Source organism: Sus scrofa, chromosome 1 (assembly GCF_000003025.6).
Source record: "Sus scrofa isolate TJ Tabasco breed Duroc chromosome 1, Sscrofa11.1, whole genome shotgun sequence".
Taxonomy (NCBI): Eukaryota; Metazoa; Chordata; class Mammalia; order Artiodactyla; family Suidae; genus Sus; species Sus scrofa.
The window spans coordinates 12,503,216-12,527,350 of NC_010443.5; the positions used below are offsets into that span (position 1 = coordinate 12,503,216).

Here is a 24,135-nt window from a genome sequence, read left to right on the forward strand (position 1 = left end):
GCTGGCAGGCTGATACAGATAACCTGCCCGCGCAGGGTTCTGACTAGGAAGTTAGTCCTACCTTATTTCTGAATGAAGCCTTGGCAAGAGTGCTCAGTTCCCAAACTAGGTGTCTTTGGCTCTCCAATGTCTGTTTCTAGGCTCTATAATCCGTGCTGATCAGATCCTTCAAAACTACCCAGTGACAGCTGATCCATGGTCCCACATGTAACCCTTTGGGTAAAAGGTATCAATTGCAGTGTGTCACATAAGACTTCTCTGAATTGTTCAAATTTGGTGAAGAGCTTACCTTCTTGAATTTGTCCTAAAGGAGAGGCAGGGTCAATATAAGTTAACAGATATTTACCAGGTGCCTAAGGTATGCCTGACCTGGAGTGTCTACAAGAATGATGGGACCCATTGATTCTGTAAGGATGTAACGAGATTTACTGTTTATAGAAACATTAAGAGTGCTTCTCAGAAGCTGGAAAGGCAAAAACTTTTTATGAGATAGCACTGTTGATATCCAAAGGGCCCTGAGCTTGAGTCTGAAGACCTGAATCCAAACTCTGACTTTCTGACTTGCTTGCGTGTAGTGCTCTGTATGTCAGTTTCTTTATTTGCAAAAGAATAGGTAATATTACTTTACAGAGTTGAGGTGAAACCTGCAAACAGTTTGTGATAATTCTGCTGAGTATCAGTGTAAAACCTCCAAGAGAAGTGGCCCCTATTCCTGGTAAAGACAGCATTTCCCATTGTGATGCTCAGCTTCACAGTTTAGCAGCTTATGGTCTCTATGCCTCATGGTCAACTGGACCTTGAGAGCTACTTTTGCAAAATCATAAGGCCCATCAAAGGGCTAGTTCCCAAGAAAGAGCTAGCCAGACAAAAGAGGCAGTTTTGCTCCAACTCCAGAGTCACGGGTGCACACAGCAGGCAGCTTTTATAGCAGTTTTCCTGTTTCTGGCTTCCTTTTAGTCAGCCATAGTCCTGTAGCCAAGGCCACTGCTGCAGGCAGTGCACCTACTCACTTTGGTAGAAAGAGGGTTCAGTGGAAGGTTGTTTGGCAAAGCTGAGTTAAAGTGATTGGCTGCCTCAGAGCAGCATGCACTCAGTTCAGATTTCACAGGCAGAAAAATATACTATCTTCCAGAGAAAGAATATATGGAGAAAATATATGATTATTACTCACTTGGAGCAATTGAGGGATGCAAATTGCAGGAAGGTAAGGGTGACCCTTTGCCATTCTTGTCTGCCACCTATCACCCCCCCCCGGGGGGGGGGACACACACACACACACGCACACACACAGGCTGGAGGGAAGGGAATGTAGGAGTCAGATGTTGTTACTTAGGGGCTGCCATTGTAGACAGCCAGGGTGTGCTCATGGGGTAGACTTTAGTGGACCTGATAACGGAACTTTGCCTGGGGCCTCCCAATGCTTCCTGTGGCATCATCATAAGCCTGGTGGCCCTTCCCCAACTAGGTGGAACATTTTGGGCCTGGTACAAACCTTTGAGGAAGTTCCTTGGTTTCCATCCCAAATCTTTTAAATCAGATCTAAACACACAGCTAGTTTGGATCTTAGAATAACTGGCTCCTAGAGGTTCCTTGGAACTGTCACTGGCTTAGGGGAGGAGGTAGGTGCCTTGTATTGGTGCACGAAGTTGCTGCTATGGTGTTTCGGGGGCTGGATGTGGATGTGTGTACGTGTGCGCGCGTATTGCAGGTATGTGCAAGTACGTTTTGAGGGGCCCTGCCTGCATAAATAATTCGAACAGTCAAACGTCAATGTGCTAACCCAATTCCGAAGGGCCTTGTGGGATCGGTCACTCACAGGGTTGGCATCGCGGAATTGAAGACAGGCGTGGGAACGTGATCAACCGCCTGGAAATGAAGCTTGGTGGTCTCTGGGCATCTGGTCGACCCCAGTAGCTGGTGCAGGTAAAGCAGTCGGTTGCGAGCAGTGGGTACCAGGCGCACGTGGGCAGACTCTTGCTAAGCCTAGGAGGGGATCCGCGGAGTTCCGCTTGTTGCCAGAGCCCTAGGGGCATGCTGAGACACAGACCCTAATCTGTGACTCTTTCAGGTTCCGTCGCCCGCAGGAAGCCGGGACGCCTGCGGCCAGAGACGCGAGGGAGCATCATGCCTCCCGGAGGGGCCTGGCCAGCAGCGCTTTGGGTTTGACGCAGGTTCTTCCCGGAAGTGGGAGAGGCAGCTAGCTGTTTGGTGACCTCTTACAGTTTGCAACCTGCTTGTTACTATGGTAAAATGGTCCTTTGGGAACAAAGATTGACGTATTTGGCTGAAAAAGGGGGTTTTTCCCTCTGAGGTTTGTGGATTTTGATGTCTAAACCTTGATTGTCAGGACTGACAGCTGATGTGGGAACGTGTGAGAGAAATGTAAGGAAGATGCCTGCCAGTCTCCTCCGATGATGGAGCACAGCGTTTCAGTGGTGTTGCACATAAAGTATTTTAATCATAGTTTCTGTTTTAAAAAAGCTGCTGCTCTTAAAACCATCTGTCAGTTTATCCTCGAAGTGGAGAGACCACAGAAAAGAAATGCAATGAAGTGAGTGGAAAAGTTAGCAGGAAAAAACAGAAAATGCATGTAAGAGGAAAAAGGAGACTTTTAAAGCGTGTAGGAAATGGATGGAAACAATGACAGTAGAGCTTATGTTAGAAGAAAGACGTTGGAAATAATTTGGACAAAGGCATTTTTCCCTTTCGTAAATTTCCTGGACACAGTAACAACCCCAGACTGCCCCAGCCCATGTATTCTTGCATCTGTGCACACCGGAAGTCATCTCGCACTTGGCTCCCTTCTCTCCTGCTCTGCTTTAACAAGAGGTCTGCGGCTAAGTAGCGAAATCAATGGATTGTTCCATGTCCTTCACTTTGGCTTTAACGTGTAAGCAAAGATGAAATTTCTCTCCTACTTCTTGCGGCATTGCTAGGATGAACAATCTCTTAACAGGAGAGATTTACTCCCATGGCTAATTAAGTGTACACTTTGTTGCCACAGGCTTTACATGCTTTTTGATGATTGAGACTTCTGCCTCTAGAAGGACCAGCATTTTCTGTTTCCAAAGAGCTGGATTAAGAATACTGCACATTGTTTGCCTCAACTCATGGATTGTGGTTCTGAGACGTCTCATCAAATGCTAACGTTGTATTTCTAAAGGATAAGCATGATGTGAGTTAAGCTGTCGGTGTTTTAAATTTTTGTTCAGTTATGCTGTTTTCACCTAAGGCTCTGTGAAAAAGACAGTAAACCTAGCCTGTAGTTTCTTTCAATTGGAAAATTATTGCTAAATCACAATAAATTGTATTTTTTAAAAAAATATTTACAACAGTAGATGTGGTGCTTATTTTGCTGCATTCACCCAAAGATTATAATGTCCATTGGAGAATAATCAAGACAGTTACTTTTGGATCAATTAAACCTATAATTGCCTTTAGTGAATTTTTTTTTGGCTTTAAAAATATCAATCATAGTATTAACTGCCTGCTTTATCAATAGTGCATTTATTGCATATTGATATTCTTGGTCTATGTTCTGGTTAAAAGTATATAAGACCAGAGTCCATATTTTTTAAAAACTCAATGAATTTTATTATATTTGTAGTTGTACAACCATCATCAAAACCCAATATTACATTTCCATCCCAAATCCCAGCCTGTCCCTCCCCTCTCCCAAACTGTCTCTTTTCAGAACCGTAAGTTTTTCAAAGTCTATGAGTCAGTTTCTGTTCTGCAAAGGAGTTCATTGTATCCTTTTCTTAGATTTCACATATAAATGCTAGAGTATGATGTTTGTGTCTCACCGTCTGACTAACTTAGCATGATAATTTCTATGTCCATCCATGTTGTTGCAAATGCCATTATTTCGTTCCTTTTTATGGCTAAGTAATATTCCATTGTGTATATGTGCCACAACCTCTTTATCCACTCCTCTGTCCATGGACATTAAGTTGCTTCCGTGTCTTGATTATTATATATAGTGCTGAAATGAACATTGGAGTGCATGTATCTTTTCAAGCCATGGTTTTCTCTAGATAGATGTCCAAGAGTGGGATTGCTGGATCAAATGGTAATTCTACTTTTAGTTTTTTGGGGAATTGCCATACTGTTTTCCATAGTGGTTGTACCAATTTACATTCCCACCAAGAGTACGAGAGGGTACCTTTGTTCCACACTCTCTCCAGCATTTATTGTTTGTAGACTTTTTAATGATGACCCTTCTGGCTGGTGTAAGGTGGTACCTCATAATAGTTTTAATTTGCTTTTCTCTAATAATTAGTGATGTTGAACATCTTTTCATGTATTTTTTTGGCCATCTGTGCAGTGTCTGTATTTTTGACTTAACTAATTTACCAAACAGTTTCTAAAATAAATTGCTAGAATGCACTTTTATTTTTTTAAAATTTTTAAATTTTTCTGTTTGTGTTAAAACAAAAGGGAATGATTTCATCAATATCTTAGTTTAGACTGCTATAGCAAAATATCATAAACTAGGTGGCTTATCAACAACAGAAATTCTTTTCTCGCAGTTCTGAACGTGGGAAGTCCAAGATGAAGGTGCCAGCATGTTCTGGTTTTGGAGAGAACCCTCTTCTGGGTTACAGACTTCTGGCTCTTCTTGTGACTTCACATGGTGGAGAGAGTGAGCTGGCCACTTCTATTAAGGACACTAATCTCATTTATGAGGGCTTCCCCTTCAGGACCTAATTACCTCCCCAAAGCCCCACCTCCACATACCAAAACACTGAGAAGGAGATTTCCTATGAGAATTTTGTGGGAACACACACATTCAGTCCACAACAACTAGTATATATTAAGAGGAAAAAAAAAACTCTTCTCTGAAATTAACAGTATTATTCATTTAGTAATGAAATGTGTTTTCCACTTTTCAATTACAGAGCTGATCAGAAATATATTTTATTTCATTTCACTTACTTAAAAAATATTGATAACTTCATTGTTTTGGCTAAGCCTCATGTTGTGGTATGTTAAGAAATTGTTCTTTAAAGGAGATAACTTGCCTCAAATATGACTGAGAAAACTGTTCCCTTAAACTCTGAAATAAGGTACCAAAAATGCCTCCAGGAGAGGAGGCTAGGGAGTTTAATCAACCTTCAAGTGTGGAAGCTATTTTATTTGATGAAACCTGTTATCTCACTTGCTCAAACCCTTTAGTTGTGTGCTAATTCCATTAGGAAGAATAGTTCTCTATAACAAAGCTATTTCTAGGTAATTGCTCCCATTCTAGGTAATTGCTACTTCTTATTGAGTATATGTGTGTTTCCCATATGATATTTCACTTAATTCTCACCAAAACTCTATCAGTTGGTTATTTTTTTTATTTCTGTTTTGTTTTATTTCTGTTTAACAGATGACACTTGTTATTTAGGGAAATTAAATGATTTTCAGAAGTTTCCACATTTAACAAGTGGTAGAGTGAAATCTCTTTGACCCTAAACCATGTGTGTGCAATAGTTTTAAAACATTTTTTTGGTTGTGTATCCATGAAATAATATGAAAACCCTGTGTATTCCCTCACAGTTTAAATTGTCACCCAGAGTTTTTATCATATGTTTAAATTGTTGAAAATATGTAATTTCTGGCATATTATAAATCTTGATAGTGAAAAGATAATAGTACTCTTTAAATATAACTTATGCATTAAAAATAGGAATTTGAGGAGTTCCCATAGTGGCACAGTGGAAACAAATCTGACTAGGAACCATGAGGTTGTGGGTTCGATCCCTGGCCTCACTCAGTGGGTTGAGGATTTGGTGTTGTCGTGAGCTGTGGTGTAGGTCCCAGACACCGCTTGGATCTGATAAGGCTGTGCCTCTGGTGTAGCCTGGCAGCTGCAGCTCCGATTTGACCCCTAGCCTGGGAACCTCCGTATGCTGCAGGTGTGGCCCTATAGAGACAAAAAAGACACACACACACACACACACACACACACACACACACACACAAAAGAAATTTGATAAGTGTTTTTTTTTAAAGAATCCTTGGGGTTTTACATTTTATATTCCTCCCTGTTTTTCCCTCTGAACTCATATTTTTATTCCAATATTCCATGGATTTTTCATTCAATTATATAATATTTTTGTGCTTGAAAACTTCTATTGATAAATCTATAATGCATTTCAACAATTATATATATTTTAAGGGAAATTAATTTAAAAATTTTGAGGTGACATGGTTCTTTAAGCCATAGAGGATTTCATTTGGAGTGAGTTATTATTACAATTATTATTGGTACATAACAAATAATATGAATATGTTACAAATTTGACAAATACTGATCAGTACAGGAGGTAAATGTTTTTATTGAAAATGCATTGTTTAATGATGTAGGTGAAGCGTCCCTCCTAATTATGAAACATACATATGGATGAATATTATTTATTACTGGAAAATAATAAATATTATTGAGAGTTCTGGGTCCCACTATTGGTTTTTATCTATGTGAACAATTTGACTTTAGGTTTTGTTTGTTCTTTTTCTCATTCTTTTAGGTGGTAGGTTAGGTTGTTTATTTGAGATTTTTCTTTTTTTTTTTTATTACTATGAATGTTTCTCTTAGGATTGCTTTTCTTGCAGCCCATAGATTTTGTATGTTTGTGTTTGCATTGTCAATTGTATTGAGGTATTTTTTAATTTCCTCTTTGATTTCATTGTTGAATCCTTGGTTTTTTACTAGCATGTTGTTTAGTCTCCATGTAAATTGTTTTTTTTCCCCTTTGTTTCTCTTTCTGTGGTTGATTTCTAGTTTCATGCCATTGTGGTCAGAAAAGATGTTTGAGGAGTTCCCGTCATGGCTCAGTGGTTAATGAATCCAACTAGGAACCATGAGGTTGTGGGTTCGATCCCTGGTCTCCCTCAGTGGATTGGGGATCTGGTGTTGCTGTGAGCTGTGGTGTAGGTCCCAGATGTGGCTCTGATCCCGAGTTGCTGTGGCTCTGGTGTAGGCTTGTGGCTACAGCTCCAATTGGACCCCTAGCCTGGGAACCTCCATATGCCACGGGAGTGGCCCTAGAAAAGTCAAAAAGACAAAAAAAGAAAAGATGTTTGAAAATGTTTCTCCCTTCTTAAATTTGGTGAGGTTTGTTTTGTGCCTTAGCATATCCTCTATCCCAGAGAATGTTCCATGTGTGCTTGAAAATAATGTGTGTTCTGGTTTTTTTCTTTTTTTTGGAGGGAAGGTCCTGAAGATATCAACTAAGTCTAATTGTTCTACTGTGTCATTTAGGGTTTCTCTTTGCCTTATTGGTTTTCTATCTGGAAGAGCTGTTCATTGATGTCAGTGGGGTGTTAAAATCTCCTACTGTTATGGTATCCCCTCAATTGCTCCCTTTATGTCTGTTAGTATTTGTTTTATGTATCTAGGTGCTCCTATACTCGATGCATATATGTTAATGAGTATAATAGTCTCTTCTTATATTCATCCTTTTATCATTATATAGTGTCCTTCTTTTGACCTTCATTGTTTATTTTGTCTTATATGAGTAGTGCCACCCACAGTTTCTTGTCATTTCCATTTGCATGAAATATCTTTCTTTTCCCATCCCCTCACTTTCAATCTATGTGTGTTCTTTGCCCAAAAACAGGTCTCTTGTAGGAAGCATGTTGTATATTCTTGTTTTATTATCCAGTCTTCCACTCTTTGTCTTTTGATAAGAGCATTTAGTCCACTGACATTTAAGGTAATTATTGATAGGTATGTATTTAATGACATTTTAAACCTTGTTTCCAATTGATGTTATCTTTCTTCTTTATTCTCTTTTTTCTTTTTGTTTTTTTCCTTTTATTGTTTTCTTTTGTATTATTCATGATTTCTCTTCTTTTTGGTTTTTTGTGAATCTATTGTATGTTTTTGATTTGTGGTTACTGTGTATTTCAAGTATGTTAGCCCATTACTGTATCTAGTTGCTTTATATTGCTAGTCTTATAAGCTCAAACACATTCTAAAAAAAGACCACATTTTCTCACTCCCCTCCTGCCAATTTTATGATTTTGATGTTCTCTTTTACATATTCATGTTTATCCTTTTGTTGTTCATTGTAGTTATAATCACATTAAAAAATGTTCTGATTTTTTTAAATCTATGTACTTATGTGCTTGCTTTTCCTATTGTGATTTCCCCTTTTCTGTAGGGCCTTACTTCTCTTCTCCTTAGAGAAGACCTTTCAATATTTCTTTTAGGATAGATTTAATATTGTTGTATGCTTTCAGTTTTTGCTTGTCTGAGAAATTCTTGATCTCTCCTATTCTAAATGATAGTCTTGCTGGAGAGAGTGTCCTAGGTTTTTTCCCTTCAGGACTTTGAATATGTCTTGCCACTCCTTTCTGGCCTGCACTACTTCTGTAGAGAAATCAACTGATGGTCTTATGGGGGTTCCCTGTAACGAAGTCTTTGTTTTTATCTTGCTGCCTTTACAATCTTCACTTTATCTTTATCCTTTGTCATTTTAATTATAATACGTCTTGGTGTAGGTCTGCTTGGGTTCATCTTGTTTAGGACCCTCCTCTGTGCTTCTGGTATCTGGATATGTTTCCTTCTTTAGGTTTGGTAAGTTTTCAGCCATAATCTCTTCAAATACATTTTGGATGCCCTTTTCTCTTTCTTCTCCTGGGATCCCTATTGTGCATAGATTGGAATGCTTTATATTATCTCATAAGTCTTGTATGTTGCTTTCATTTTTTTTTCCATTTGTCTTTCTGTCTATTGTTCTGATTGGGGGATTGCCATTGTTCTATCTGCCAGATTACTTAGTTATTCTTCACGTTATTTAGTTTTCTGTTTTTTGCCTTTGGCTTGATTTTCATCTAGGCAGTTGAACTGTCTAATTTTGATTGGCTTCTCTTTATAAGTTTCTAGTTTCTGTGACAGAGCATTTCTATCAATAGCCTTTCTTAATTCCTTCAGGATTTTTATTACTTTCTTTTTGAATTCTGGGTTTAGTAGACTGGAGAAGTCAGTTTCATTGTTCTTTCAGGAAACTTCTCTTGTTCTTTTAGTTGGGTGTGGTTCCTCTGCATCTTCATTTTCCTTATATTTCTCTAACTCTACGAATTTAGAAGAAACAGTTATCTAATATGGTCTCGAAGGGCTGTTTTTATGTGGAATCATTCCAGTGTAGTCTGTTAAATCTAATATTTTTGATATGAGGGCTGTTTTTGCTATGGATGCCTGCCTCATCTTTCCTCAAGGTATGCTGGTCATTATCCCCTTGATAAGGGGTGTGATTGGTGTTGTGGTGACCAAAGCCTGCACAGGGCATTGGACAAGGGGTCTCCTTTTTGTCAGTGGTTGTCAGACACCTGTCAGAGGCAAGGTCTACTCCACAGTTGTTGGAGCAGAAGCTCCAGATCTGGTCCTAAGCTGTAGTGTGAGGTAGGCAGGACTGTAACCCTCCCACTGGGAAAAGAGCTGCTGAGTATTCCTCCACTGGAACATGCACTCTGTCACCTGTTGTGCGTGCTCACTAAGTACACTATTGTTGAAACTGCCCTCTGCCCCATCTCAGAAGAGGGAAAGCCAGCAAACAGCTCGGAAGTCCCTCAGGCACTGTGCTCACAAAGCTGCCAGTGGCATAAATCCATGAAAGTCGAGTACCTTCAGGGAATTGGCTCAGATTTCAGCTCCACCTCTCTGTAGGCAACCCCCAGGTGCTTGTGCACTTCCAGAGCTTGTAGATGTGGGGCTGTGTCCTCTGTGAGCAAGCTGAGAAGGGGGCTGCTATGATGGGGGCCACAGCTCTCCCTTGACATATGCATTGATAGTAGGGCTCCTATCTGTCCTGCACACACCTCCAGCTGTGGCCCAGACTACTCTTGAGGCCCTTGGGACTGTCCTCACACAGCCAGACCAAATCGTCTCCCTAGGTCTGTCTGCTGAAGCCTAAGTGTCAACGTTCAGCTGCTATACACTCCAGCAGGTATGCATCTCAGGCTGGGGCATGAAGGGAGGTGCCAGGATCTTCTGTGCAGTTCTCTCTCTGTCCTGTCTGCTGCAAGCCAGTTGCTGTCCTCTGAGCCTCTGAAGCTCCCTATCGACTCCTAGCCAGTGAAAGGGGTTCCCAGGGTGAGGGTCCTGATTCATTTTTTCCTCTTTTGTCCTACCCAGTTATATGGTGATTTTTTTTTTCCAGCTTTGGTTGTATGAGATCTTCTGCCAGCATTCAGTGGGTATTCTTTGAGAATTATTCCACTTGTAGATGTATTTTTAATGTATTTGTGGGAGGAGGTGAGCTCCACATCCTTCTATATTGCCATCTTGATCTCCCAGTCTGCTTATTGTTTTCTTACTGGTAAGAACTCCTTATGTTATGATTCTTATATGTTAAATATATATTATAGTTATTTTCATCAGCTTGTTATTTGATTTTCTATTTATGTCTTAGTGTATTTTTTGAACAAATAAGTTAAAAATTAAGTAATTAAATTGGTCAGTCTTTTTATTGTGGTTTTTCTTCTTGGAATTTCACAAGTAAACATTTTATTCATATCTATGTAATATAAATATGGCATTTTTGACATGAAAAAGGGTTGTACATATGTTTTGCAGATTTTGAGAACCATTGGTAATAAAGTCACATAGGTTATGGATCTGGGAAGAGGTGAAAGGCTCTCTGCTTTGGGGAGAGTTTCGTTGGGTTGTGGATGTTTAACAAGTTTCTTGCTTGTCAAAGTCTGAAAATATGAGACCTTTTTCTGTCTGTTTTCATCTCCTTTTCTTGAAACCACAGTGTCTTGCTTTTTAGGTAATCCACTACAAAGTGCAATACATCAAAAGGGGCTCATCTTCATATTAAAGTTGGGACTTCTGAAGCAGAGGGATTAGTTACATATTTGAAATTGTTTAGTTAACACCATCAGAGCAATAGTAATGGATCAAATATTTCCACATCTTATAGTGCGTTGTCCATCATGAAGAGGAAAATATTTTCACTTTTCAAAGATACATGTGTATAGGTACTACAATATTAAGAAGATAAAAATATATTCATCTTGTTGTAGACTTGAAAGAATACTGAGAAACATGCGGATGAAATTCTGGCTTATGTTATGAACTCAGTGTGTAACAGTTGGTTTATTTTGGCTTAAAGGCCATGTACTTAGTTGCTTTTATTGTGAATGTCGTCAATCAAAATAGAAATGCCTTTCCTCCTGTTAAAGTGATATATACTTTTATGAACAATTTAATCCCACATTTAATTGAAAATCTTTCTTCTTTTCTAGCTTTTGTTCCTACCAATTTGACATCACACATGGCTACTGATGGCAATGATCTTGTAAGTACTTTGGAAACTCCAGATTTTAGATGTTAATCATTAGTTTGATGAATGATTAAAAAACAATCAATTTGACTTTGAGTTTGGCTAGCTGTTTATTGTCCTCCATTTGATTAGTCACAATGAAATTACATGATACTTTTATTAGAGTTTGAGAGTTTCTTATGATCATCAAGCATTTGTTTAAGATTCCGAGCTATTTACTTTTAAAGGAAACCCCCTCCATGATTTTAACATACTGTACATAAATTATTTCCTCTTTAAATTAGCTACGGTATAGTGTAATCTCTCTTGCAACTTTTATGGGAGTAATTCTGCTAAGTGTTACGCTGAAATTGTAGGTTCCTATTAAAATAATTTTATAGCCATACATTTGCCTAAATTAGGTAAGTCAGTTGAGCAAGTTTCCTCTATTAGAGGAGGAAACTTATGTAGGGAAAAACTGATATAAGTAACATGACACTTCTAATAAATGCGGATGTAGGGGAGTGTGGGATTGGATGGTGTGCCTCTTTTGGCAAATTTAATGACCTTGTGGTGGATGCATAGGACAGAGTTTTTGGAGTAGAGCCAGAAGCAGAATCAGACGTGGGATGTCAAGAGAACATAGCATAGGCTTCCTGCCAGGTAGGAAACAAAGGCAATGGTTTCCTGTTGCATATTAGAACATGGATGTCAATGTAGGTTGTAACAATAGTGATGGAGAAATCGAGGGAACTAGACAGCTCCTTGAAGGGCCACCTTACGACAAAGCAGCACAGCATATTAATTCTCTGCTTGTTAACAATTTCAAGTCCCAGAAAGAGAGAAGGCAATGCAAGCACTTTAATTCTGATGTTACTTCTACACGAGGAGGAAAAGCTTGCTAATGATGAAAAATGGAGGAAATTTTGGGACACAGGGCTGCAGAAAACTGAAAATGCAAATGCAAATTATTGTCTGTTATGCAACCTAGGAAATACACTATCTAAAACTTGCAGGAAGAGGAAAATTTGATTCTTTGGACATGAATGAATGTGTTGATAATAAAAATGCGAATAATCACAGTGAAGATAAATAAGAGGAACAGCTAAGAATAAATGTGGCTGCAAGAGAAGATTTTTGCTAGAATTAGATATAAAAATATGTGGCATAAAGGGTGTTAAAGAAGGTCCTATGGTCAAGGGAAAAGCAAATGGATATCACAGATCTGTAAAGACAGTCAGGGGGACTCAAGTTCAGTGATGCCAAAGTTTATGACAATTATTAAAAAGAAAAAAATGCATGTGATTATAAGCACTCGTGTATGTGTTATGTGGAACAAAGACATGAAAAGAAAGAGTTAGGACTGTTGGATCCTTGAGAAAGGTGGTGCCAGGGTTAATTCTTATATTGCGTCACTTTCGCCATTGGAAAAAAAGGCAGTCTTCCAACTGGAAAGAGTTCATCTTATATTTAAGAGGAGACAGAAATTAAGATAATAAGGGACAAACTGTTGCCTTTGGAATGGACTAGCAATGAGATCCTGCTGTGTAGCACTGGGCACTCTGTCTAGTCACTTATGATGGAGCAGGATAATGTGAGGAAATAGAATGTGTACATATATGTGTAACTGGGTCACCATGCTCTACAGTAGGAAAACAATTGTATTGGGGAAATAACAACTAAAAAAATAAAAATTAAAAAAATAAATAGGATAATAAGGGAGCATCTAAGGACTTTAATAAATTCTTTCATTCATTCTTTGCTGAAATATTCATTGATTACCTCTCCTGAGTCTATCATGTATCCGCCATAATAATAGGTAGGAATTGGTGATTTACTCATGACCCGCAATGAGTTAAAATCTACATGTCTTAAAAAATTATAACCTTAGGTTTTGGAACAAAGACGGCAGATATGATCACCAAAGAATTAACATATCATCGTATAGTTTCCAACCTAGAGAAATTAGCATTATGATGTATAATCTGCTTCCCCTTGGGCACAAGTGGATTCTGTTCTTCTTGGTGGGAACTCTGGCTATTTTTGGGTCTTTCTCATTTCATGAGGCATCTTTCACTCCTAGATTCAATCAGCTCAGCTCTCCTTGGGTGTCTGTGTACCTGTTATTTTTATCTCACAGCCATCAGTGTCTGGGCGGTGCTGCTTAATGTCTTTCTCAAGCATTTCTTCCAGCTGTTTTCAGTGGTTACCCTATTTTATCTTTCCATTTAGAAAATTAGTTCAATTTTCTGCTGTCATTTGTTCTCTAAATACAGTGTAGCACAGGAGACCTATTTTTATGCTAGGTAGTTTCGGTAGGCTTGACACATTTGACCTAATCACATCCTGAATTATATTTCATTTCCACTAAACTAACATTTATTGCACTACATGTGCTAAACTCTCTGTGTGGTGCTGGGGTAGGAAGGTGAGAAGCCCACCATCTGGTGGGGGAAGGGTGATACTTTTAAGGCATCTTTGTTGATCCTGACGTGGTAGTTATCACTGAAGTTGGCGTGGGAAACCGTGCTAATAAAACTGTTCAAGAAACTAGATTCTCAGCATTTGAAATTGTCTTATGTGTGTAGTAAAAAAGCATTGTTCTTTTTCGTTAATCTGCGTTGTTGTTATCTGATCGTATGCTTTTGCTTCCTCTGATGTTCTCTCTTCCAAAGGAAAACAGCAGAATCTCAAAGCGATAGCTTCACACAAAATCAGAAATATTAACTCACCAAGTTCTGCCTGTTTTGCCTCCTAGATAGTTCTCCAAGACACAACACTTGCCTTTCCTTCTGTGCACTCGGCTCTTTGCCTCTCTCTGCACCTGCCCCCGACCAGTCTCCACTTGCTCCACAGCAGGGCGGCTTTTCCTTAATGCAGATGTGATTTTGCCACTTGATTCCGTCTGTGGGATAACTTACACTGGCTTTCAGATAAACTTTATCCTTTCAAACATAACTTACCAGGCCCTTTGTGATGTGACCCGGCCACCCTGACTATGGTTACCTCGCCTAAACCCTGCCTGTACTGTGTGGTCAAAGCTTCCTGGCTTGTACCTGCATCCCCATGTCACAGCCTCTTATGGGCAGGTCTTTATCTGGGAGGAAGGGGGCTTCCCTGACTCCCCAGTTCTGGGCAATTACGCTAATGGGCTGCAGACCTCATTATCCTTGTTCAGTTCTCGTTTTTCTGTTTCTCTGGAAGCTGTGTTAGAGCTTGAGTGCCGTTGAATCTCTGGTCCTTGGCGCTGAGTCATTGTGCAGTGAGTGGTGGTAGAAGAAACAAAGGCCATAATTTACCAAATTGTGGCCTGAAAGAAAGCACTAGCATACTCACCTTTAGAATCTGGGTCATAGCTTTTTGGGAAGCTTTCAACATAATGATTAGATTTGGTACAATCACTAAACAGCCATTGGTGTAGTTCTTGATTCTTATAAGGCTTTCCATAAGCCACACTTTAGTGATTACAAATTATACACAAATCATTTTGACTTAGCTTTCTTTCATTTTCATTCTTACTAAAATAAATAGAGATAGGTAGATAGATAGATTAAACAGAGAGAAAGAGAGCTTGGTGTATGAATCTTGAATGTTTGATTGAGAAAGTTCTCGAGTCTCAGATTTTCCTAACAACATTTTAGCTAAGGAAGGAAGACAGCCTTAATTTAATGATGACAAGGCTCAGAGGGAATGTGACACATCATCCCTTTTTAACACTGTACATAATTCTTATACCTAAAGCTTCTGAGATTTCTTACATCCAGAGATGGCTCCAGTGGGGAAGAAATGTCAGCATTATCTTAGATCAAAACTTTATGACAGTGCTTTCTCAAAAATTGTTGAAAATAAATTCCCTTCATTCAATATTGCCTGGAAGAAAATGTCAAGTGAAAAAGTTTTTCTGGAAACAAACGTCTCTAGGTATAAATTGTGGTTTACTTGGCTTGACTTGGTTTTGCTGATGTGGACATGCTCACTGAAGGCGAATGGGCATTTTCTCTGGCACTGCTGTCACTGGGTTATCTCCTGCTGCCTGGACCATCATCCACGTGGTGATCCGTGTGGCAGCCAACTGGTCCTTGGCATGTGTGCTTCTAAGAAGGCTCTGCATTCATCGTTCAGTAGCATGTATTGCCTGGTGTGTATGTGCACTCTGTGCCGTGAGCAGCTCAGACGTGATTTCAGCCCCCGTGGGAACACGCCCTGCACACCCCCCATCTCGGGGATGGTGGTGTGGTGTGTCTCTCGGGGGTGCAGAGATATCCAGAAATCTTCAAAGTGAGGAATCTATTGTTCACATTTTTGGATCAACTCAAAAGAGCTGACCTTTTAGCAGCTTGTTTTTGAAGCTATATCAACATAACTCTATGTTGAGTCGGCTGTGCCAGTGCTGCCCTGGACAAGCCTGACAGATCCAACTCAGGAGGCTGTTTTGCGTGGTTTTTGTCCCAAGTAGAACTTCCAGTGGAGAAGCATACCACAGCTGTCTGGGGAACAGATGCCTGCGAGGGGCTTGTTAACTTCCTTGGAAGGCTTGTGTTCCTCCTCCCAGCATCCCTCCTCTGCCCCAGGCATTCCTGTTTCTTGGGCTCCAGATTCTTAGTGTTTGGAGGACATGGTTAAAAGAGGATGCTGGAGAAAGCAGCTGTGTCTTTTGAGGAACTAGTAGTTTAGCTTGAAGTGGAGATTTGTTCAGCACTAGTCCATTTTACCTTTAGGGAAATACCAAGGATCCCCCCTCTCCGGGTGGGTTCAAACTTAGCATCAGTTGGTTCCAGGGACGATTCTTTACCAATGTGTCTCTCTTGGGGGAGGGAAGTGTTGGAGCAACTTTTATGCTGCTTTTCTTTGCGGATGTTCATGGAAGGCATTTTCAGCTCTGAGTAACTGAACAGTAGGTGGCTTTCCAGATATTTGTTAAATCATCACTGGTACCATGTACCACTACTAAGGCATTGTAGAAAGTGAAAATTGATATAAGACAGTTAATTTTTTGGGTAAATACGTATTGAGCACTCTACGTGCCAGGCATAGGGATATGTGCTAGAGTTTGAAGTCTTGATGTGTTCAAGAACCTCAGTTCTCTCTTGAAGTCTTGACCCGTCATTAAAGCCAAACAGAATTGTCATTCAACTACAGAGCTGCTAAAAGACATTTAATAAACTTTAAGAAGCAACATCGACAGGGGAAGTGATTGAGTAACTATGTGGGATGGAAGAAAAAGCCAGAGATTAACCACAGGTTCTGGGTTGGCCCACTGGATGAATTGTGGTAGTATCATGTTTGCAACCACTTGGGTCTATAAACAGATTATAATCTCATTTCAGAGGCATTGGCAAAGCATTGTGGAATACAGAAGACAGAAGAGGTAGAGTAACATAGACTTAAACCATAGGTTTAGGAGTCCCTTTGACCTGGGTCCTAGTCTTGGCTCGGCTACTAGTTATGTGTAATTTGAGGGGAAGTTACTTAACCACACCAAGGTGAATTTCCTTATTAGTGAAAAGGAAGACAAAAATAGTGCCTACCATGAAGATCTTGGGAAATAATGTAAGTCCATTATTGCAGTGATTGCAAATAAATAACACTAAACGAATGTGGGATTAGTAATGAGAGCTAACTGCCTTCTAAAGTCAGAGAGGGCTTCATGGTTGGAGGTGGCATTTGACTCGGTCTGAAAGGATGAGTAAGCGTTAAGCAGATGAAAACCGGGGGAAGGGAATAGAGCATTCAAAGGTACAGACGGAGTGGTTCAAGTGCCTGATATTTCTGCAGAATAGAAAAAATTTAAGGTCCCAGGAGAGGAATGGACAGATGTCTTGGTGGTGTATTGAGGATCCTGTGGGAAAGGACTCACTTGCCAGTTAAATCGTGTTTTGAGATGGACTCTCGTACCTGAAATGAGTGGTTTCCATCCAGTCATAGCCCTGCAGGTTCCCACGCAGTGACCCCACTCTGCTGCGAATAGAGAGTCATGAGAGACAAAGAGAAACATAGGAGCCCAGAAAAGCACATTTAGGCTGGAAAACACTGTACTCATGTCTAGGGATGGGAAGGGCAAAGCAGCAGCATGACGGAAGCTGTGGGCCTGATGGGCACCCACCCTCCTTGGGAGCAGGAAGTGGTTTGCCCCCTGGCCCAGGTTAAGGCGCCATGAAATGCCCCACTGGATGTGAGAGGGCTACGCTCTCTTCCTGAGGACAACGGTCCGTGGGGCTCCCCCACTTGTGAAAGGGGCTACCGATGAAACGATAATGGTTGTCAAACCACTGTCTAGGGTTATACAATTACACAAGCTCCCTGAGGGCCCAGGGAAGGAGGAATAGGGCCATGGTAACAAAACCCAGTCACCAGCCAGGTCAGCAACTGGATTAGCAAGATTTTCCATGACTGCCTGAGGACGTGATTGTGGGACTGATTCTACACCAAGTGGAGGCAGCTTCCAAAGTGATAAAGATGGAGCCGTGGGCATCATAGGGGAAAGGGAAGGAGAGAGGGAGAGAGGGAGAGGCAGAGAGAGAGGGGAGAGGGCAGGAGAGCACACATGAAATCCTTCCACTGACAACTCTGCAAACCTAAACTCCAAAGCAGATTTAAAATATGCTAAGAAAGGTAGAATATAAAGTAAAAAATTGGGGGAGTTCCTGCGGTGGCACAGCGGAAACGAATCCCACTAGGAACCATGAGGTTGAGGGTTCAATCCCTGGCCTCGCTCAGTGGGTTAAGGATCTGGCGTTGCCGTGAGCTGTGGTGTAGATAGCAGACGCGGCTCGGATCCTGCATCGCTGTGGCTGTGGTGTAGGCCGGAGCAACAGCTCTGATTAGACCCCTACCCGGCACCATATGACGAGGGTGCCGCCCTAGAAAATGCAAAAAGACAAAACAAACAAACAAACAAATACAAAGGGGAAAGGGTGGGGGGATGGACAAATTAAAAGGTTGGGATTAACATATATTCACTGCTATATAGAAGTAGATAATCAGCAAGGACCTGTATAGCACAGGGAACTATACTCCATATTTTGTAATAAGCTATAAAGGAAATGAATCTGAAGAGTACACCCGCCCCTGCACACAGACACATACACACACACACACACACGTATACAACTGAATTGATGTGCTGTACCCCTGAAATGAATATATTATCAATCAACTATGCTTCAATAAAAACCTCACAATACTAACATTAAATATTCCCGTTAATGCCTTTGTTTATAGTATCGTTAAATATTGCTTAGAAATACTAAAATTGTATGGAATGGCAAATGTCACATTTAGCTTCGTGTAACCTGGGGTGAATGAGAGGGAAATGGGAAAGGGAAGTTGTAGGTAGGAAAACAAGTGTGTATGTGTGTTTCATTCCCTTAAAAATAAAATCAAAAAAGTAAGAAATGAAAGGAATGTGAATTCAGTGAGTTAGAATATGAATATAGTTGAGACGTTTTGATACTTTTGATGTTATTAAATTGCTTTTCAATTTCAACATCCCCCTATCAGTGAATAGATGTGTATCTGTCACTTACTGCAGGAGAAATTGTAAGCAGAGGAGCAGTGGTTCTGACGAGAGCATGTGACAATCTGTCTTTGGCCCCATGCCCTCTTCTTACTACCACGTCTCTTCTTTGCCGTCAAGATTCTGGAAAGACGTGTCTTCAATCCTGTGTTGACTTTTTTTTTTTTTTTTTTCCAAAATTTTAAAATTTAATGTGTTTGGGGTATAGTTAATTTTATTTTATTTTATTTTTTAAATTTTATTTTATTTATTTTTTCCACTGTACAGTATGGGGACCAAGTTACTCTTACATGTATACATTTTTTTCCCTCCCTTTGTTCTGTTGCGATATAAGTATCTAGACATAGTTCTCAATGCTGCTCAGCAGGATCTTGTTGTAAATCCATTCCAAGAGCAATAGTTTGCATCCGATAACCCCACGCTCCCAATCCCTCCCACACCCTCCCTCTCCTCCCAGGCAGCCACAAGTCTATTCCCCAAGTCCATGATTTTCTTTTCTGTGGAAATGTTCATTTGTGCTGTATATTAGATTCCAGTTATAAGTGATATCATATGGTATTTGTCTTTGTCTTTCTGACTTACTTCACTCAGTATGAGAGTCTCTAGTTCCATCCATGTTGTTGCAAATGGCATTATTTTGTTCTTTTTTATGGCTGAGTAGTATTCCATTGTGTATATATACCACATCTTCCTAATCCAATCATCTGTTGATGGACATTTGGGTTGTTTCCATGTCTTGGCTATTGTAAATAGTGCTGCAATGAACATGCGGGTGCATGTGTCTTTTTTAAGGAAACTTTTGTTGACTTCTTCAATTCCTCTCCTTCTCCAACCCCTGACTTGCCAACTTGACACTGAAACTGCTTTGCCAAGGTCTCTAGTAACGTTTTCTTTCTCTTTTATCCTGGAAGTATGGGATGGTTTGGGCTCGCCTTTCCCCTCAGCTCTCCCTCACCCCCAGGACAACCTCTCTCCTGATATTCTTATTTTCCTTTGCTGTTCTGCTTAGCCTCCTTGAGTGTCCTTTCCTGATGCTTCTGTGTAAACACATTGGTCTTTCTTCCGATTCTTACTTCGACCTTTTGACACTCTACACATCTGGGAGATCTTACCCAAACTCAAGACTTCCACCCTCTGTGCACTGATGATTCCTAATTTTATCCCTTTATTCCAGATTTCCTCCAAGTCCCTAGACCCTTAAATACTATGTACCCTATTTCCTCTCGGATGCCTCCTATGCACATCACACTCAATAGGTTTGCTTCTGAGTTAAACCGTGTTCTCTATACTGTTGTCATTTATTCTGTGGTTTGAGCTAGAAACCTTCCCTGGGACGTTGTTCTCCCCCACTTTTACATTCTCCCTTCCTCCTCCCTCTCCCCCTCTTCTCTTTAGAAAGTTGAATTCAATTTTCCAGGAAAGAAGGATATTTGTGGGGAAAAGGTATTTGTGCAGAAATAGGCTGAACAGCTCTGTGAGCTGGGGCTGGCTTGGCTCTAAAACATGTAGGCGTTTTTGTTGCTTGGTTAAAGTACTGGTAGCTTAAAATCGATAATGACTGAGGTTTTATACCATGGAACTCAGATAAATGCCACAAATCAGGACCCATTTTCTAGCATAGCACTGAATATTTTTGCCTAAGACCAGGATCCTTGTCAAGTTTCATGTACTGATGGACCACTTTAGGTGAATTTTAATATACTATGGTGGTAAATTGCAAGAGTTAACAATTAGTGTGTAAATTAGAAGTCAATATAGGAATTACTCTGTACTTGGTGTTAGTGCCAGTATTCTACATGAAAGTAGGTCCCTTTGTGTATTTTAAACCAGTTCCTTTGTGTGTTTTTGAGTGATTAGTGACCAAGTGAATTTTTTTAAAAAATCATCTTAAAAAGTAAAAGAAGGGAGTTCCCGTTGTGGCTCAGTGGTAAGGAACCTGACTAGTATCCATGAGGATGGAGGTTTGATCCCTGGCCTCACTCAGCGGGTTGAAGATCTGGCGTTGCCGTGAGCTGTGGTGTAGACCAGCAGCTGCAGCTCCGATTCTACCCCTCGCCTGGAAACTTCCACATGCCAAGAATGCGGCCCTAAAAAAAAAGGTAAAAAAAAGTACAAGAAAAATACTTTTTAAATAAAAAATATATTTAAAAAATATATAAATATATAAATATATATTTAAAAGAAAAAAACTCACATGTTGGGGCAAATTCAGAATTTAGAGTAACTTTTCAGTTTTACCCACAACATCTCAAGGGGAAGAAAATTGTGTGAGAAAAGTATCTTAGGCTTCAGCTATTTGTTATGATAACGAGTTATAATTCCCTATCAAAAAATTGTCTCATAAAATGCTTACTGCTTGCTGGCTTGGCTTTTTCTCGCTCACCTAGTGAAAAAAGAAAAAAAAAAACCACATGTGAGATCTTTTTGAAACTGACTAGTTCGCTGGTTCCACTTCCTGTTGTCAGGAGTTAGATGTATCTCCAGCTCACTAAAGTTCTCAAGATTGTTTTCATTCTCTCATGCAAACCAATTTAGGTTTCAAATTCTTTATATATATGTATATAGTGAAACTGAAATTCCCCATAATTTATTGTTTCCATAATATGCAGTTCTGCTTCTGGTGCGGGGGGGATGGGGGGAGTTTGAGCACTGATACAGATTTTATAATAATTTGCTTTGGGAGAGGTACTGCCAGTCAGAGGGGGGTTGACTCAATGACTAAACTCCTTGCTCCCCTTTAGAAAGAGTCTGAGTCCTCTGCTGGTGTGGGTGCTCACCCTGCTTGAGACAGGATAATGTCTACAGCCCCCCTTCTGGCCCAAGCCAGGTGCAAGGATCTAGCGCAGGTGCAGCCTGATTTGGGGCAAAGCTGTGCCAGAGCCTGCAGTTTGATGGGGGATTTCTCTAGCCCTAAGGTTGGGTGGTGGGAGCCCCCAGTCATACTGGGAGCCCTAAGGGATGGTTGGAGCAGTGGCACTGGCTCCTTGTCAGGAGGGATGGAGCCTTTGCTCTCTATAGCTGTCCACGCTTCTTCCTCTCTCATCTTTGCTTTTGGATTTGTTAATAATTCAGTGCATTTTGGGAGTTCCCATTGTGGCTTGGTGGGTTACTAACCTGACCAGTATCTATGAGGATGCAGGTTTGATCCCTGGCCTCGCTCAGCAGGTTGGGGATCTTGTGTTGTCTTGAGCTGTGGTGTAGGCCGGCAGCTGCAGCTCGGATTCAACCCCCCTAGCCTGGGAACTTCCATATACTGTGGGAATGGCTGTAAAAAGTAGAAAAAAAATCAATTAACTTTATCGTATTTATAGTTGTACAACCATCATCACAACATAATTTTGAACATTTCCATCCCAAACCCTCGGTCCACCTTTCCCTCGCCCCACTTGTCCCCTTTGGTTACCGTAAGTTTTTCTCTTGCCTTTTCAAAGATGCTTTTTTTGTACGAGCTGAAGTGATTTACCTTGTTTGGATGGGGCCAGAACCCTCTAGCAGTGCCTCTGTTTGTAGCTCCCTTTTCTTGCTATTCCCTTGTCTCTTAGTTTGTCTTGCGTTCTCCCTGAGGTCTCCTGGACCCAGATTTTCTCAAATTGTTCCCACTGTTGAAATTTGCTTACTCTCAGAGTTCCCGTCATGGCTCAGCAGAAACAAATCTGACTAGCATCCGTGAGAATGCTGGTGTGATCCCTGGCCTCGCTCAGTGGGTTAAGGATCTGGCATTGCTGTGGCTGTGGCAAAGGCTGGTGGCTACAGCTCTGATTTGACCCCTAGCCTGGGAACTTCCATATGCCCCAAGTGCAGTCCTCAAAAAGAAAAAAGAAAAAAAGAAAAATTTGCTTAATCTCTTCCTTGCCTTTAATCCTGGCTCTCAGCTAAAATTTAGCTTTCCGAATACTATGCATTGTCCAAATAATATAGTCGAGCTAAAATATTTTGTTAATAGGTTTTTACTGATCTTAGATAATTACATACAGAAAAGACCCCAGGAGACCATTTGAGGGAATGGTAGGAATTTCAGACCAAAATTCAGGGCTGTGTAGCAGATATTTTGTGAAGTGAAGCTGAGTCTGGGACTCTGTCGTGGTAACATGTCTAAATTTTAGTCATGTGTTGTGACTGTAACATATCCACTCTTGCTAAAAATTTAGGGCAGTTATTCCTTTTGTCTTGTCTTTTTTTTTTTTTTTTTCCCCATAAGGATGATTCATTTCTTCAGGGGTAAAATTTTATTCCAACATTTATAAAATGAAAAGTCAGTATGGCATTTCCCAGGAAATATAATTTGAGCACTTTAACTTCATCGTGGCTGCTGAAAGAAATACAAATCCTGCTTTATCCTAAAAGCTGATCATGAAATTTTTGTTGATGAGATATGGAGTGTTTATATCTATAATCATATAATATTACATATAATCATTTCAAGTATTTTTAGTTTTCAACGCATTTTCATGTATTTTAATAAATATTTATGAGAGCTACAGGATTGCAATTATTATAAACATATTGGCTTTACAAATGAGGAAGTTGGTTTGGAGAGGTAAACTGACTTTTCCTTGGGTAACACAGCTATAATTATGACGACCATGAGTCAGGCCTCTGATTTATTTATTTATTTATTTATTGTCTGTCTTTTTAGGGCTGCACCCGTGGCATACGGAGGTCCCCAGGCTCAGGGTCTAATTGGAGCTGTAGCCAACGGGCCTACGCCACAGCCACAGCCACGAAGGATCAAGCCGCATCTGCGACCTATACCACAGCTCACGGCAACTTTGGATCCCTAACCCACTGAGCGAGGCCAGGGATCGAACCTGCAACCTCATGGTTCCTAGTTGGGTTCATTAACCACTGAGCCATGACAGGAACTCTCAGACCTCTGATTTAAAAATCCCGTTTCTACTACATCATATTTCCTCTTCAAACATATAGTAGAACCATTGTAGTTATTAGATCAATAGTTAGATATGGATAATACTAGCCAGGTGCATCTAGAATAACATTAAGAAATGTTGTAATAAGGTTGTATACTAATTTTTAGAACTGCTTTTCAATAATGTATATTTTTTCAAAGTCTCCACTTGTTGCCATAACAGATTGGGTCATTTAAACCTGGATAAATTCAGCTTAGATATTGTGACCAGAAAATGAAAGTTTTTAAATCTAAAATGTCTCTCTGAGCGCGCACAGACACATACAGACACACACACAATAACTTGAAAGGATTTTTTTTGTTTTTGATTTTTGCTGTTGGTCTGATGATTTTACCTGAATTCTTCAAAATGTATTGTGAAAATGTATATTTCAGAGATATTGTCTTTTGTCTGATTTGAATATTTAAAGAGCTAGTATCAAATAGAGATTGGT

At 40.2% G+C, this 24,135-nt stretch overlaps 1 protein-coding gene across 1 annotated transcript in view; it reads left to right on the plus strand.

Moving 5' to 3' along the window:
- The window catches only part of IPCEF1 (interaction protein for cytohesin exchange factors 1), a 91,125-nt gene continuing 75,386 nt past the window's right edge, over window positions 8,397-24,135 (plus strand). Inside the window, 2 exon segments of the mRNA XM_021086620.1 lie at window positions 8,397-10,310; window positions 11,242-11,294. Of these exon segments, the coding sequence (XP_020942279.1) occupies window positions 10,229-10,310; window positions 11,242-11,294 (135 nt within the window). The 5' untranslated portion in view covers window positions 8,397-10,228.